The sequence below is a fragment of the Sciurus vulgaris genome (assembly GCF_902686455.1).
Source record: "Sciurus vulgaris genome assembly, chromosome: 2".
Taxonomy (NCBI): Eukaryota; Metazoa; Chordata; class Mammalia; order Rodentia; family Sciuridae; genus Sciurus; species Sciurus vulgaris.
In genome coordinates, this window is record NC_136462.1 from 169,418,451 (window position 1) to 169,433,345 (window position 14,895).

Here is a 14,895-nt window from a genome sequence, read left to right on the forward strand (position 1 = left end):
GTTCCTGAGTCCTGTGCATAATTCTTTCTCGAAACTAATTCTTCTTCTTTTAATTAATGTTATTATCAGTGCCTTTAGTTATATATAAAACATTGGGATTCATTCTGACATAATCAGACAAGCATGGAGTGTAAGTGGTTCCACCTCAGACCCCAGTACTTCCTCTTTTCCCGCAACTCCATTTTCCTCCAGCTTCCTTTCTTCTACTCTCTGCATCCTTCTATTTATCTATCTTATTTTCTTAATTTCACGTTTATGTATACATACAAAGCACTGATCAAAATTATTTCTTCTGCTAGGCGTAGTGGCACACGCCCATAATCCCAGCCGCTCAAGAGGCTGAAGCAGGAGGATCTCAAGTTCCAATCCAGCCTCAGCAAAAATGAGGTGCTAAGCAACTCAGTGAGACACTGTCTCTAAATAAAACACAAAATAGGGCTGGGGATGTGGCTCAGTGATTGAGTGCCCCTGCATTCCATCCCCAGTACCAAAAAACAAAAAAAAAAAAAAAAAAAAAAAAAAAAAAAAACCTATTTATTCTTATAAATCTCTCTTATTTCTTTCTATTTTCTATTCATTCTAAGTATTCTTACCCCCTCCTTTTCTGTCCCTTCTTCCTCCTCTTGATCTACTACAGATATTCTATCATGTGTTTCTTTGCAAATGTATCAGCAAGATGTATAAATGTATAAGCTGCCCAGTGAATAGCAGGGAGCCCCTCCTTGTCAGAGCATCTGTGGAAAGGACCAGAGCAGAGGGACAGCTGCTTGGTTCCTTCAGTGAGGACTCCTTGGGAACCAGTGGTAAGGCAGCTCTAAACACAAGCATGTTCCTTTCTGGAACAAGGATTGCTTTTGTCCTCTGTAAGTTGGTCACATTATTTCTCAGGCCACTTAACACACTATAATTTCTAATGTCTTTAGGTATTAGTGGGTGTAAGACAAAAACTAACACAGCTCTCCCATTTTCCACTGTCCATCTTTGTCTGAGTGGCTAATGTTCATAATGACTGGGGCCGCTATTCAGTACCCAAAGTCTGTATCATTACATGGCTCCATGTTCTTTACAAGAAAGAACAGGCAAACAGCTGCAGGGTCAGTGCAAACTGGGCTACTTTTGTGCCTTCTCATTTTCTAATTAATTTCACAAAGCTCAATGCACAGTTTCCTGCTAAATTACTATGTTGCTTTGGGTTGGAAAAGTCTGTTACTTCTTACTTTTAACTGCAGCTACTTAAGTGTATGAAAAACGTGATTTCCTTATATCAAGGACACTGAATTCATGCATAAATGAGTAATCAAAACAGACAGTAAAAAACCATAAGGTGAAAGAAAAATTCTTATTTCTATAAGAACAGTGAGTTTAGTAAATGATTCCAGGTCAGGGAAGATGTTTAAACTGTTTAATTATCAGTGTGGGATGGGCACCATTCAATCAGAATAGGAGTCTAGTCAATTGGAATGGAAGCTGACTTTAAACAACCAGCACATTGGGCTGGATACTAGCACACAGGGACTTAATTCTGGGTGATGACACCCCTCAAGAGCTTTTTGTTTCATTCACAGGTAACCACATGGAAATGGCTTTCAAATATCCATCTGATAATTTCACAAATAAGTAATCATGAGTGCTAAATATCTATGCATGGTGGTGGAGAGATGTATCAGTAAAGGAATTTAGAAATGTCCAAATAGGCACTACTGTTGGTTCATGAGCCCACTGGCTGTCCAGAAAAGCACCGTATCTAGGGGACAGTAGGAATGAGTCAGCTACTAACATCAGTATGGAAAAGGCTTTTTTTTTTTTTTAAACCACAAAAGGCACTAAATTTAAACATCTTCTAAAACTCAGGATATTGTATCCCATGTAACTAAGGTGCAGGGGCTGTAGCAGATGAAACACAAATGGTCAGTCCCTATTAAACAGGGAAATTAAGTGCTTTGTTCAATCCATAAGAAAATTTGCTCCTTTGGAGTTTTATGCTAAGGTGAAAACTTGCAGAATTAATGACTCTAAATCCCTTTATGAAACAATTTTAAAAGAGGATCCAATTGCCAGAAGAGGTAAGGACTCTCCCGCACCTTTCTTGGCTTCCACGCCAGAGCCCAGGGCTGCCGTGGTGGTCGGTCTGAGCTCGGAGCTACTCTGAGGGGTCACGTTGGCTTTGGCTGTGTTGGCCTTTCCTTTCTTGTCGTTCTTGGAAGTGTCACTGGGCACATCGGCTATGTCACTCTGGAACAGAAACATTCAGACTGACCCAAATGAAAGCCACCCAAGGTCGAATATCTTACACATTCCTTAAGTAGATCCAGTCCAGTCCTTGGCCTCTCCAGTTTCCCTGCCTGGGGTTTTACTCTCCGAAAGGGTCTTTGCCTGGCAGGAGTCGAGAGGCTGTGACTTCCTTAGGCATGAGACAAAGGATGGAGCAGAGGAAAGATGATGGAACACCTTTCCAGCTCCTGGGAGAGGGCTGCTTCCACTCCAAACTGAGGAGTTTGGTAAAGGGAACATTTAAAACCAAAGAAACAAAGAAGCATGCATTGGAATGGGAGGCTGGCATGCAAGGGTAGAAAGTGAAGAAGCAATCACCAATGTTATTTTCATTAATTCACTGAGCTAGGTTATTTGGTACTTCAAAAGCATTCTGTATTATGAACTTCTCTAATAGCATCACAGATATCTTCCATTTATTTCTTTGGGGCAGGGTCCCCTGACACATGCTAAGCTACTGTCAATGAAGTGTTTTTTTCTGATAATGGTCACATTTCACTAAATATGCTACACTGTTACAGACCCTTAGAACTATTAGGGAATCAATAAGCTCAGTTTTAAAACCCCCTTTACATCTTTTGTAATAGTTTATTATTTTATCTTGCTTTTGTAATCATGGTTTGGCAACCAAACTCCCCCATCTTGACTGTACCTAATCAACCATGTCTACTTACAGTTTCAATGCCCATAGCTCTCATTTGGTCTGCTCTCTTTTCTGTAATTGAGAGAAATTTCTTTGGATCTGATAAAGCATCCACAATATCTGAAAAAGAAGACCCAAGATCTGTGAATTCTCTTTCTTACTGAAAATACCAAGAAAATACAGCTAATAAATTCTTCATAATCCTGGACACCTGTTATGCTTTCCATTAAGAATTTTCTCCTAGGATAAAATATATGGGCAAAAATCCAGTTGCAGAAAACAAGAAATAAAGGTAAGAGTCAAAGAACAAATGACTTTGCCCCCCTCTTTGTTGTTTCTGGAATAATCAAGACAGAGGGCAGGGCAAACCTAATGAGCTGCCCTGTGTTCTTGACTCTTCATTTACCTTGTGTAACTCTGAGCAATGTTCCCAGCCTCAGTTTCTCCTTGTGAATATTGGAGCAGATACCACCTGCCTTACAGAGTTAATATGAGATCAATGAGATGAAATGTAGAAAGTACCAGAAGTATGATAGGCGCCACTAACACTGTCTTATTTTTAGAATAAGAAGGCTAATATGTAGTTAAAGCTAATTTTATGTCCATGGTAGATAAACTGAAATATTTCTCCAGTATTTTTTTCAGCTAGGACTTGCACTTAAAAAAATGTAAAATTTCATCTTTTATATAACATTGTTTGAAGAGTTCCAAGTACTTTCAGAATTTCATATAATTTTGCATAATTTGCCAACACTATGGAAGGAAAAATTACTCTTCCTAAAACTTTTTGTAATTTATAAATTTTAAAAATGGTGTTGATTTAGACCTTTTTTCCTTAATAGACTCACATTCCTAATTACATTTTTAGTATGATCTTTCTCAGTACATGTGACATAAAATTCTCTCACTTTAAATGTTTTCCCTTCCCCTTTATAAGACAAAGTAATATATGCACATGGAAAATGTTCAAGGGTATAAAGTGGAAAATCAAACCTCCTTTCCTGCCAATTCAACACCTAAAAGGTCCTATTGTTATTCATTGTCTGGATGCTTCCAGATATATTTTTTTTAAGACTCCAAATTGGCTCACAGTTTTCTGTATCAATTTTTAAAAATTTCACATATATTAAAAACACTTCCATGTTGGCAATATAGATCTACTATATTAGTTGTAAGAGTTGCCTAAATATTCCTTTTACTGGACGGTGGTAATCTCTTTAACCAGTTTCCTATTGGTAGACGACAGGCATCTTTTCAGTTATTTGCTATTAACTGCTATTTGCTATTAACTGTTATTTGCTATTACTGTTGTGATGAATGTCCGTAAACATTTCACAGCATAGCTTGTGTGTGTTCAAAGGCTGATTCCAAGAAGCTAGAGTTGTAGCTAAGGAAGTGTATTTGTCCTGTGGTTGTTTTTGCCAAATTGCCCTCCACAGATGCTGCATCAAATTATTTTCTACCAGTGGTATATGATGAGGTCTGATTGGGTTACCACAGGTGGCTCCTGAGAACATTTTGCCTCTTTTTAATGGATGTGGACAAATTAGTTTTTAAACTTTGCTCAGGGAAATAATCACAGATAATTATTTTGTGAAGTTAATATTTATGAATTTATCTATTTTTAACTCTTTGTTATGAAAGACATTAAGCATACATGAAAGTAGAGGGGAAACTGATAACCATTCATATAGTGTTCAGGAAAACCTGAAAATGATAAAGTTGGTTGCCACCTTTCCTGTATCTATTCTTTCCTTTTTTTTTTTTTTTCCTCTCTGCTAAAATATTTTAAGGCAAATTCCATGTACTATAACATTTAGTTCTTAATTACTTCTTTATGCAACTCTAAAAAAGAAGGGTATGTTTTTATAGCACCAAAAATACTGTTACGGTCTATATATGAGGTTTCCCCTAAAAGCTCATGTGCAAAACAATGCAAGAAAGTTTAGAGGTGATATGGATTAACTGGGTGGTAGGGTATGGCTGGAGGAGGGGGTCCCTGGGGGTAAGCCCTTGGGGGTTACATTTTGTCCCTGTTGAGTAGATCTCTCTTTCCTTCCTGATTTCTATGTCCTGAGCTATTTTTCTCCTCCACACCTTTCTGCCATGATGTTCTGTCTCATTTTGGGCTCACAGCAATGGTGTCAATTGGCTATGAACTGAAACCTCTGAAACCATGAGCCAGATAAACTTTTCCTGCTTTCATATTGTTCTTGTCAGGTCTTCTGGTCATGGTGCTGAAAAATCTGACCATAACAAATACCAATATCATATCCAACAAATTAGGCAGTCATTTCTTGCTATGATGTAATACACAGTCCATATTAATATTTTCCCCACTTAGAGTAGCTTTGTTTGAATCAAGATACAAAGTTCACTCTAGGTCACTGATAGATTATGTCTCTTAAGTCTACTTTAATCTCTTCTACTGATTTTTATATTGCATGGACCCAAAAGACATATCAGGTGTCCTTTAAAAATGTCCCACATTCTGCATTTATCTCCATTCTTGCCAGCTCTAAGGATTGAAATTCTCCTTTTGTAAGAATACTTGATAGGAGGTGCTGTGACTTCATATGCATCACACGGAGGGGCACAAAGCCTAGTTGTTCCACTTGTGATGTTAAGTTTATCAAGTAGGCTCCAGAGAGGTCCGATTAACATCTGCATCTTTACAGAGTAGTTCTGTCCCTTCACAATCGACTAGCGCCCTCATGAGTAGAGTAGATCTCTCTCTTTCTTTCCTGATCATCTTCCTTCCTGTCATCTCTCTTCAGTTGGCAGTGTCTGGGGAGAATGAAGGGTCTGCTTGCATTTCATAATGAGGACATAGAAAGTTATGAGAGCTCCTCTGATGCTGATTCAGCTCCTTCCTGCACAGAATCCCTATGCTCTGTGGTCACTGGTCACCTACCATGAGATGATGGGTTAGGAGTAGCACATGAGTTTCCTTAAGTCATCAGCATGCCATGAAATGGGCTTTATGAATTCCATACAGTACATGAGGACACAATTTGACCAAGCTGGATTTGTCAGTCCAACTGTGTCTGACACCCAAATACCTCTTTGTCCATTCACCTACACCATCAAGGGGCAAGTGAGGTTTAACTTATGCCCACCAAACTTTCTCATCTTTCTCTTGGAGGAGAAGATCTCCTCCAGTCTAGGCCATTCATTACTCTCACACATTGGGAACATTTGTCTTGTGTTCAATCCCAATGCCACATTTCAGCAGGTGACCCGCAGGGATGACTTGCTAGGGAATATACACTTACTTGTCTTTAATAATGCATATACAGTTTGAAGACCTGAAGAGAGTTAATGGCATTGTTGAGGGATAACTGGAAGTCCTACCATTAGGAATAACAGATAATGCTTTAATCACTTAAAACCAATTTAAAGCAAGACACTGAAGAATCAAATAATCCATAATCTGACCCTCTTCCCAAACTACTGTGATTTTTGTATGTTTTGGTACAACATTTGCACATGAATTCATGTTTTACATAGTTTTCTTAAAGGCATATAATCTGCTTATTTTTTTTTAATAAAAAATTGTTTAAATTAACTTTCATGGAACCAAAAAGGTGATTATAAAAGGACTAAAAGCCAAAGATAAGGCTAAAGCTACCAGGTTATTGGAAGTGGTTGCTTTATTCCTGGCAATTTCAAATAACAAATTAAGATTCTTTTAGAATATCTAATTTTGTCATGTGGTGGCAGGTACTTACTCTTCAGTTAGAATTGTAGATCTATGCAGAAGGGAAGCAACTGAAAAGTCAGGACAGTTCCAATCAAATTTTTCAGAAAAGTGTTCAGCACTAGGAAGGCCAGGCATGTCTGGGCCTCTTTTCTATAATTTTTGCATTTTAACTCAGTTTCTCCCCTGGTCAGAGGCATGTACATTTGAGATACAGAGAGGGATAGATGGATAGATAGCTACATAGATGATTGATAGATGATAGAGTGCCACACATCAAAGAGAGAAATTAATTCTTAATAGCCACTTTTAAAATAATGTGAAACTAGGGAATGAGAAGTAATACCTCAAATATCAAATACTTATATACTTGGATAACTCTATTTGCAAAAGTTATTTATGTATTTTTCCTTGTCTTAGCACAGAAAAATGATTTGAGGAAGTACCTAAATAAATCTGGCATATTCTTAGCCAACATTTTGCATATTCAAGCAAACATGGTCTTTTTCTTTGGTGCCAATACGACATTTCACTGGGCTCTATTCCTTTTGTTGGGGATGGGGACAGTGTGGGTGGGTAAATCTCACTTAGTTCAGTGTCCCTCAGAACTTGGCAGGAACTAATTTTAAATGCTGATCAGCATTTGTTGGCAGGTGAATATACCTGTCTAGCTTAGCCACACTGTACATCTAACAGGGTACAGAGTTACTCAAAAAAAAAAAAAAAAACTCCTGACTGCAGAGAACCCATAGGGTGATCTAAAATATCCTAGACACTTGGAGGCCACAGCAGGGGCTCTGGAACCTGCCTTTTTAAAAAAGAAACCAATTTGCTTCATCTCATTTGCTTTTTCTTCTAGGTTTAACTGAAGCTTTGCTTATCTGTATTTTTAAAAAAAGTACCATCTATTTCTGCCATTTCTAAAAACTTCTCTCTTGGTGAAGACTCCATATATACCATGCTTCCTTTTCCCTCCCTCTCTCCCACTCTTCCTTCCTGGCCTCCACATAGAATTGAAAACATCAATTTATGTGTCCTTAAGCACTAAGAAGAAGATAACAATCCATTAACACAGATTTCCAGATACTAACTTTTTGGGAGAATAAAGTATTTTTAATTGGCTTGCTTAACCACTGTTTTCAAGGCATTTGGGTATCTTGATACTAAGTACCAGGATTCCCCTTGTTGCTCCTATGAGTCTGCTTCTGGCCCAGGTTCCCTCAGAGTCCCCGCTCAATTATTTCTGTAATCAAGAGATAGTGGGAGAAGAAAAACCAGTTTTCCTATTGGTTGCAAAGTGATGGTAATAAAGATCAACAGATCCCATAACTATGATTTTTAGATTAGCCCTCTTAGCTTCTACCAAATGACTAGCCATTTGCCACAATAATAGACTATCATTTTGCATTTCCTACAATAACAGATTTTTCAATAGGTGCTCAGGGCAGTAGTATCCACTGGTCAAATACAACTGGGAAATTCTTATGCTCTCTCGTAACATTTAAAGGACGTGTCAGGACACTGTGCATTATGGAGCCTATATCAATTGCTCAATATAGAAATTTCCAGTGCACTTTTTTTTTTTTTTTTTTGGTGCTGTTTTTTTGTAGAACCCGGAATTGAACCCAGGGCCTTGCACTGGGTAAATCTCATTTACCTCTCTCTTGGTAGGCAAGTGCTCTCCACTGAGCTACAATCCCAGCCTCTCCAATGTATATCCCCAGAATCTATCCTGCTTCCTTCCCCTCCAGAGCTTTTCTTGGAATTCTTTTTTGGTACTGAGGATTGAGCTCAGTGGTATTCTACCATTGAGCTACAGTCCCATCCCTTTTTATTTTATCTTTTGAGAAAGGACCTTACTAAGTTGCTCAGGTTGGCTTTGAATTTGCTACCCTTTGAATTTTGCTTGCTTCAGCCTTCAACGCCTTTGGGATTACAGGTGTGTGCTACCATGCTCAGCTTTTTTTGGAGTTCTATTTTTAGTAGTTGAGAAAAGGCCATAAAAATGGATATTACATGTGTGAGGTCCTGGATTCAATCCCTTGCTTCAAAGAAATAAGAGATATTGTTGTGAGCATGCAGATTGGGTTTTTAATACATATTGAATAGAAAGAAAATGACATTATGATATTTTGGCATCCAGTACAGAGAGAACAAAGTGCAGCAACTTTAACTTGCACCAAGAAGTACTGAGATTCATGCACCAGGAATGGCACTTTAATTGAGGATGTTCCTTCTCTAGAAATATCTGGTGTAGGAAACAGCCATCTATCTTGGGAAACGGATGGAAAGCAACCACGTGAGCTTGTGGGCAGAGTGAAGGAGAAACACACCGCCTACCTCCCAAATGTATCTTTAACCATAAGGGAGGCAGAAAGGGGGAAGTGGGCAAATAAACAAATGGTCACTTCATCCTGACTTATGCAAAATAGCCTATTTGCAGAAGAGGAGACAGAATCCATAGCTACAGAAGTAACAAGGAGCACTGCTCCAGGAACGAAGTGCTTAGAGACTCAGGAAAGAGCTCAGAATGACAGTTAAATATAAAGCTGAGGCTCCATATATTCTGGAACCGTTCAGTAATAATAAAAGGCAAAAAGGATAAAAACCCATCCAAATCAACAGTGAGTGGGGAAAAAAGAAATTCTGACACTCATTTAATTGTCATTAGCCTTGCAACTGTTTCCTGTCCCCAACAGCAATGGCTAATAGTGACTAATAGTGACAATGCTGCATAAGTAAATGCCTTTGCCAGCAGTGTGTGCACCCACAGACAAAGCAGCAGAGACAACCCCATGGTCTCAGTCCCACTGACTTCGACAAAGGCAGAATGGCCCTTAGCACCCAACCTAGAATTTCTATTTTGCATGAGAGTGTGGGAGTAAAAGACAGGACTGATTTTTTTTTTTTTTTTAATGTTCAGCAGCAAAACAATATTGGAAGAATTAAAACAAGGCTTTTCAACTCGTCCCAAGTCTTCTCTTTCCTAAACATTACCATTTTCTTTATGATGACAAAATTTAGTTTCTGATTATCAGGAGAATCAGTACAGTTTTCATCTAGGCTGCTGAGCAACGGAACTCTCAATGAAAGTTCAAATGCTCAAGGTAACCATGTGCTATGGTTTGAATGTGGTCTGTCCCCATCAAAACTCACATCAAAATTTAATTGTCAATGTAATGGTACTGAGAAGTGGTGGGGGCCTTTAAGAGCTGCTTGGATCATGGAGGATCCATACTCATGAAGGGGTCAATGTAGTTTCTGCAAGAGTAGATTATCTTGAAAGCATGTGGTTGTAAAAGTGTCCAATCCCATTCATCCCCTCATCTCTTTGTAAGCTCTCACTGGCTCTTCTGGGTCATGCATGGAGAAGCATAAAGTCCTCATCAGAAGCCAAGCAAATGCTGCTAACCCTTCTTGGACTTCTAGCCTCCAGAACTTTGAGTTGACTCTCTTTGCTTTATAAATTACCCAGTCTCAGTTGTTCTGTTATAGCAACAGAAAATGGACTAAGCCTCCATCTTGGTTCTGTTATATTTTTGTGTGTTTGGGGAGTTATTATACAATAGTAATGAGGAGGAGACTTAATTGCCTCTGTTTTCTATGGGTTAAGGAAGGAAAATAGATAACACATGGGAGTGAAAGAGGAGCAGGTGAAGAAAATGGGCTCTGAACCTATCTCATGTTAAGAGGAAGCTGGGTCAGTCAGAGTTCAAAGTCTCTAAAGAGTTGCAGATGCAAGACAGCAGAATATTAGGAATAATTACAAAAGCAGCAAAATTTCTCATCTGTGGGGATCCATCACCATATGGTGACCTCATAGAATAGAGCTCCAAAAAATAGGTGACCAGGAACTCCAGTATACATCCAAATCCTTCCCAAGAACTGTCTTAACTTGGAAAGAACTTAGGAACGCTTTTTTTTTTCCTGTAAAATGATGCCACCCACCTGACATAAGTGAGATTTAAAGTATATTTAAAAATCGTGTAGGAAAATAACCACGTGATGTTACCAATGCATTCGAATTCTGCAACTTCTTAGTAGGCACAGGATTAAGAGATTTTTCTTAGGATGACCATGTCACATTTATTGACTATGGCATTTCATACAACTTAAATGGTAAGTTATGGGGAAGAGAATATAACTAATGAATTTTTCTTTAGCTTGTTAAAAATAAAGAAAAAGGAAAAGAAAATTACTGGAGGGACTTCTGTGTTCAGCATTGTTCTAAGAGCTCATTTGATCCTCATTTTATAAGGTGGGGACCACTGTTATCCCTGGCTGCAATAAGAGCACTAAGATATAAATATTATGCTTAATTCCCATGAGGCCAGATGGCCAAAGAGTCAGCAGTTCTTACATAATGGCTAAGTAACCTTAGTGAAACAGCCTTCTATCAGCCAAGAAGAATCTTTGAATCTTCAAACATTATATTCATAGAACTTTATCTAGACATTGAAATGTATCTAAGACCACCTTGGAAAGTATGAGAGAGTGAGAGAAGGAGAGAGGGTGGAGGAGGTTATGAGTAGATTAAAATTTGCTTTAAGCAGTTAAGGAAAAATAGGAGCAACCCAATTAAAAAAAAAAAAAAAAAAAAAAAAAAAACAACCAAAAAGCAAAGAGTACTAAAGGGGAACTTTTAAGAAAAGGAATACAAGTGACCAAAAAATATATAAAAAATATGTTCAATCTGACTCATAATTATACAGGCAGAAATCATAAGATAACATTTTTACTAATACTCCTAGCAAAAATTAAGGATATTTTTAGATAACAGAATTGATGACAATAACTGAGAATAGGCAGTGTGCAGACAACCTATAGGATTAAGCACTGATCCACTCCAAAGAGCTGGACAGAGATAGAGTGGTGTATCCAAACAAAGTAAGTATCACTAAACCAAAACCAAAACACTTAAATTCAAAACTTTTTCATCATCAACCTGATGTTCAAAAAGTTTTTGATGCCCTCCCATTTACTGATATTTGATTTTATTTCTTGCACTTTAGAAATCCTGTTAAGGAAGTCTGTTCCTAAGCCTGTATGTTGGAGTGCTGTGCCTACATTTTTTTTTCTAGTAGGTGTAGGATTTCTGTCTAATGCTTGGATTCCTGATTCACTTTGCCTTGAGTTTTGTGCTGGGTGAGAGCTAAGGTTTTTAATATCATTTTGCTACATATGGATTTCCAATTTTCCTAGCACCATTTGTTTAGGAGGCTATCTTTCCTCTAATGTATGTTTCTGGTGCCTTGGTCTAGTATTAGATAACTATATTAGTGTGGGTTTGTCTCTGTGTCTTCTATTCCATTGGTCTTCATGCTTATTTCGGTGCCAATACCATGCTGTTTTTATTACTATAGCTCTGTAGTATAATTTAAGGTCTGGCATTGTGATGTTGCTGGCTTTACTTTTCTTTCTAAGGACCCTTCTAGCTATTCTGGGTTTCTTATGTTTACTAATGAATTTCATGACTTCCTTGTCTATTTCTATGAAGAATGCCATTGAAATTTTGATGGGAATTGCATTGAATCTATATAGTGCTTTTGGTAGTATGGCCATTTTGACTGCCTATCCAAGAACATGGAAGGTGTGAAGAAAGAGCCTGCAGAATGGAAGAAAAATTTTTCCATCTGCACCTCACATAGAGCATGAAGTTCCAGGACATATAAAGAACTCAAACAACTTAACACCAAAAAAAAAAAATAAATAAAAAAAAATAAGTGTCTGGAACTGGACGGACACTTTACAGAAGAAGAAATATGAACGGCCAACAAATACATGAAAATATGTTCAACATCTCTAGCAATTAGAGAAATACAAATTAAAACTTCACTCCAGTCAGAAAGGCAACTATTAAGAATACAAGAAACAATAAATATTGGCAAGGATGTGGGGAAAAGAGTACACTCATACATTGCTGGTGGGACTGCAAACTGGCACAACCATTCTGGAAAGTAGTATGGAGATTCTTCAAAAAATAGGAATAGAACCACAATTTTACCCATTTATCCCACTCCTTGGTATATATCCAAAGGACTTAAAATCAGCATACTACAGTGATGCAGTCACATGAATGTTTACAGCAATTCAATTTACAATAACTAAGTTATGAAACAAACCAAGCTGTCCTTCAACAGAAGAATGGATAATGAAAATGTGGTAAATATACACAATGGAATAACACTCAGTCATAAAGAAGAATGATTTTATGACATTTGCCAGTAAATGGATGGATCTGGAGATTATCATGCTAAGTGAAATAAGCCAGTCCCCTGAAACCAAAGGTTGAATATTTTCTGTGATACATGAAGCTAACCCACAATAAGGAGTTGGGGAGAAAAAAAGTTCAGGAGATTAGACAACAGGGAATGGAGGGGCGGGATAGAAAATGGAAAGATAGTGGGATAAATTTGACACAATATTCCTATGTAGATATGTGAAAATATCACAGTGAATCCCACCATCATGTACATCCACAAGAATTGGGTCCTAACTAGAATAAGATATATTCCACACTTGCATAATGATATCGAAATGGATTCTACAGATACAAATAAATAAAAAGAGCCAATAATTTTTTTTAAATGCCAAGATGAAAACTTTTGGATTTCAAAACATTTTGGATGGATGTCAGAAATTCAGATTAAGGATGGGCCATCTCTCAATGTTCAACTACTGAAGTCTCCCTCAGCCCACTCCAGCTAATCACTCTGCAGTCCATGTTCTCAATGCCCTTTGGTTCTACCACCCTTTCAACACCTACCATATGGTGTGTCACATTTATGTATATGAATAAACCTTCTTGTGTATATGTGTACACAGGTGGAAAACTCTTCAGGGTAAGTGTATACAAATTTCTCAGACTTACATTTTTTCTTTAAGCTATTGGTATAGTAAGTATTAAAAAATAACTACTATACCAATAGCTTAAAGAAGAAAAATAGTTACAAAAAATAGTTACAAACTCTTTCATTGACGATGTCAATGAAATACCAATGTATTGTTTAAACAGGTAAATGTTAGAAAATTTTTTATCATACATTGGATATTCAGCAACCCTAACCTGAAGCTTTAAATACTCATATACTCCTTTTTTTTTTTTTTGAAGGCCAGATCTTATTTATTTGTTACTCTTAAAAATTCTTATTTTTGACTGGACTCAGACTTAGAAGTAGAAGCTCTCAGAGAGGACAGCCTGCGTCTCTTGGCAATCTGTTCCTGGCGTTTTTCTTTGACTTCTTTCATTCTCTTAGCCAAAAGTTTGGCATATTCTGCAGCCTCTTCCTTATTTTTCTTAGTACGCTGTTTCTTCAGAGCAATACGTCGGCGTTTGTGTTGCAGGACACGTGGAGTAACAAGACGCTGAATCTTCGGTGCTTTGGTCCTAGGTTTTTTACCTTCCTTGTTTAAGGGTTTTCTGACAACATATGGACATCATCTTCCTTGGATAGATTGAAAAGTTTGCGGATTCTACTAGCTCTTTTGGGGCCCAGTCTACAAGGTACAGTAGTATCCGTAAGTCCAGGAATATCCTTCTCTCCTTTTTTTACAATAACCAAGTTAAGAACGCTCAGATTGGCATCCACAATGCAACCTCGAACAGATTTGCGCTTTCTCTCTCCAGTTCGCCTTGGTCTGTAACAGGAGTGCCCCTTACTCAGTAGCAGACAAACACGGCCATGGGTCAAGACACCCTGCTTCATGGGGAAGCCTTGTTTGTCGTTCCCGCCACTGATTCGGACCACATAACCCTTCCATTCTTCACCCAGAGCGTCAGCAGCAACTTCTGTGGCCATACGCTTCTCATAAAAAGTACGAAGTTTGCGTTCATCGTCCACTTCAATGAGTTTCTGGCAGCCAGTGGCTGGGAAGGAGATATTCAGCTTCATTTTGGAGCAGCTGATCTCCCACCACTCATATACTCCTTGGAGTGACAAATCCATTTCAAAGAATTCATCTTCAGGAAATAATCACAAATATTTCCAAAACCTTATTATTTAGGGTTCTTAGGTTCAATGTTGTTTCTAAGAGATGAAAATGGAAATGACTTCAATGTCAATCAGTGATTAAATTGGAATAATAAAATGGATTTCTGTGCAGCTGATAAAAATTAAAAAAAAATGTTTCATGACATGGGAAATTCTCCTTTAAGTGGAACAAAAACAAGAATGGGACCAAATGAGGATGCACAGTAAGATGCAAGTTTATTAAAAATAAAATATAAAAATAAATGAGATGGAGCAAATGGTAGATCATCCTGGGTAGAGGACTGATAGGT

At 37.8% G+C, this 14,895-nt stretch overlaps 1 protein-coding gene and 1 pseudogene across 14 annotated transcripts in view; both read right to left on the reverse strand.

Moving 5' to 3' along the window:
• PLCB4 (phospholipase C beta 4) overlaps positions 1-14,895 on the reverse strand; it is a 389,153-nt gene that overhangs the window by 37,872 nt on the left and 336,386 nt on the right. For all 13 annotated transcript variants that reach the window (XM_079129403.1, XM_079129411.1, XM_079129408.1 and 10 more), the window contains 2 exons: positions 2,946-3,034; positions 2,082-2,232 (listed from right to left, as the gene is read on the reverse strand). In XM_079129403.1, coding sequence (XP_078985529.1) covers positions 2,082-2,232; positions 2,946-3,034 — 240 coding nt within the window. The remainder of the gene's footprint in view (positions 1-2,081; positions 2,233-2,945; positions 3,035-14,895) is intronic.
• On the reverse strand, positions 13,715-14,527 carry LOC306655125 (small ribosomal subunit protein eS6-like; annotated as a pseudogene). The gene has a single exon. The product of its transcript is annotated as a small ribosomal subunit protein eS6-like (transcript).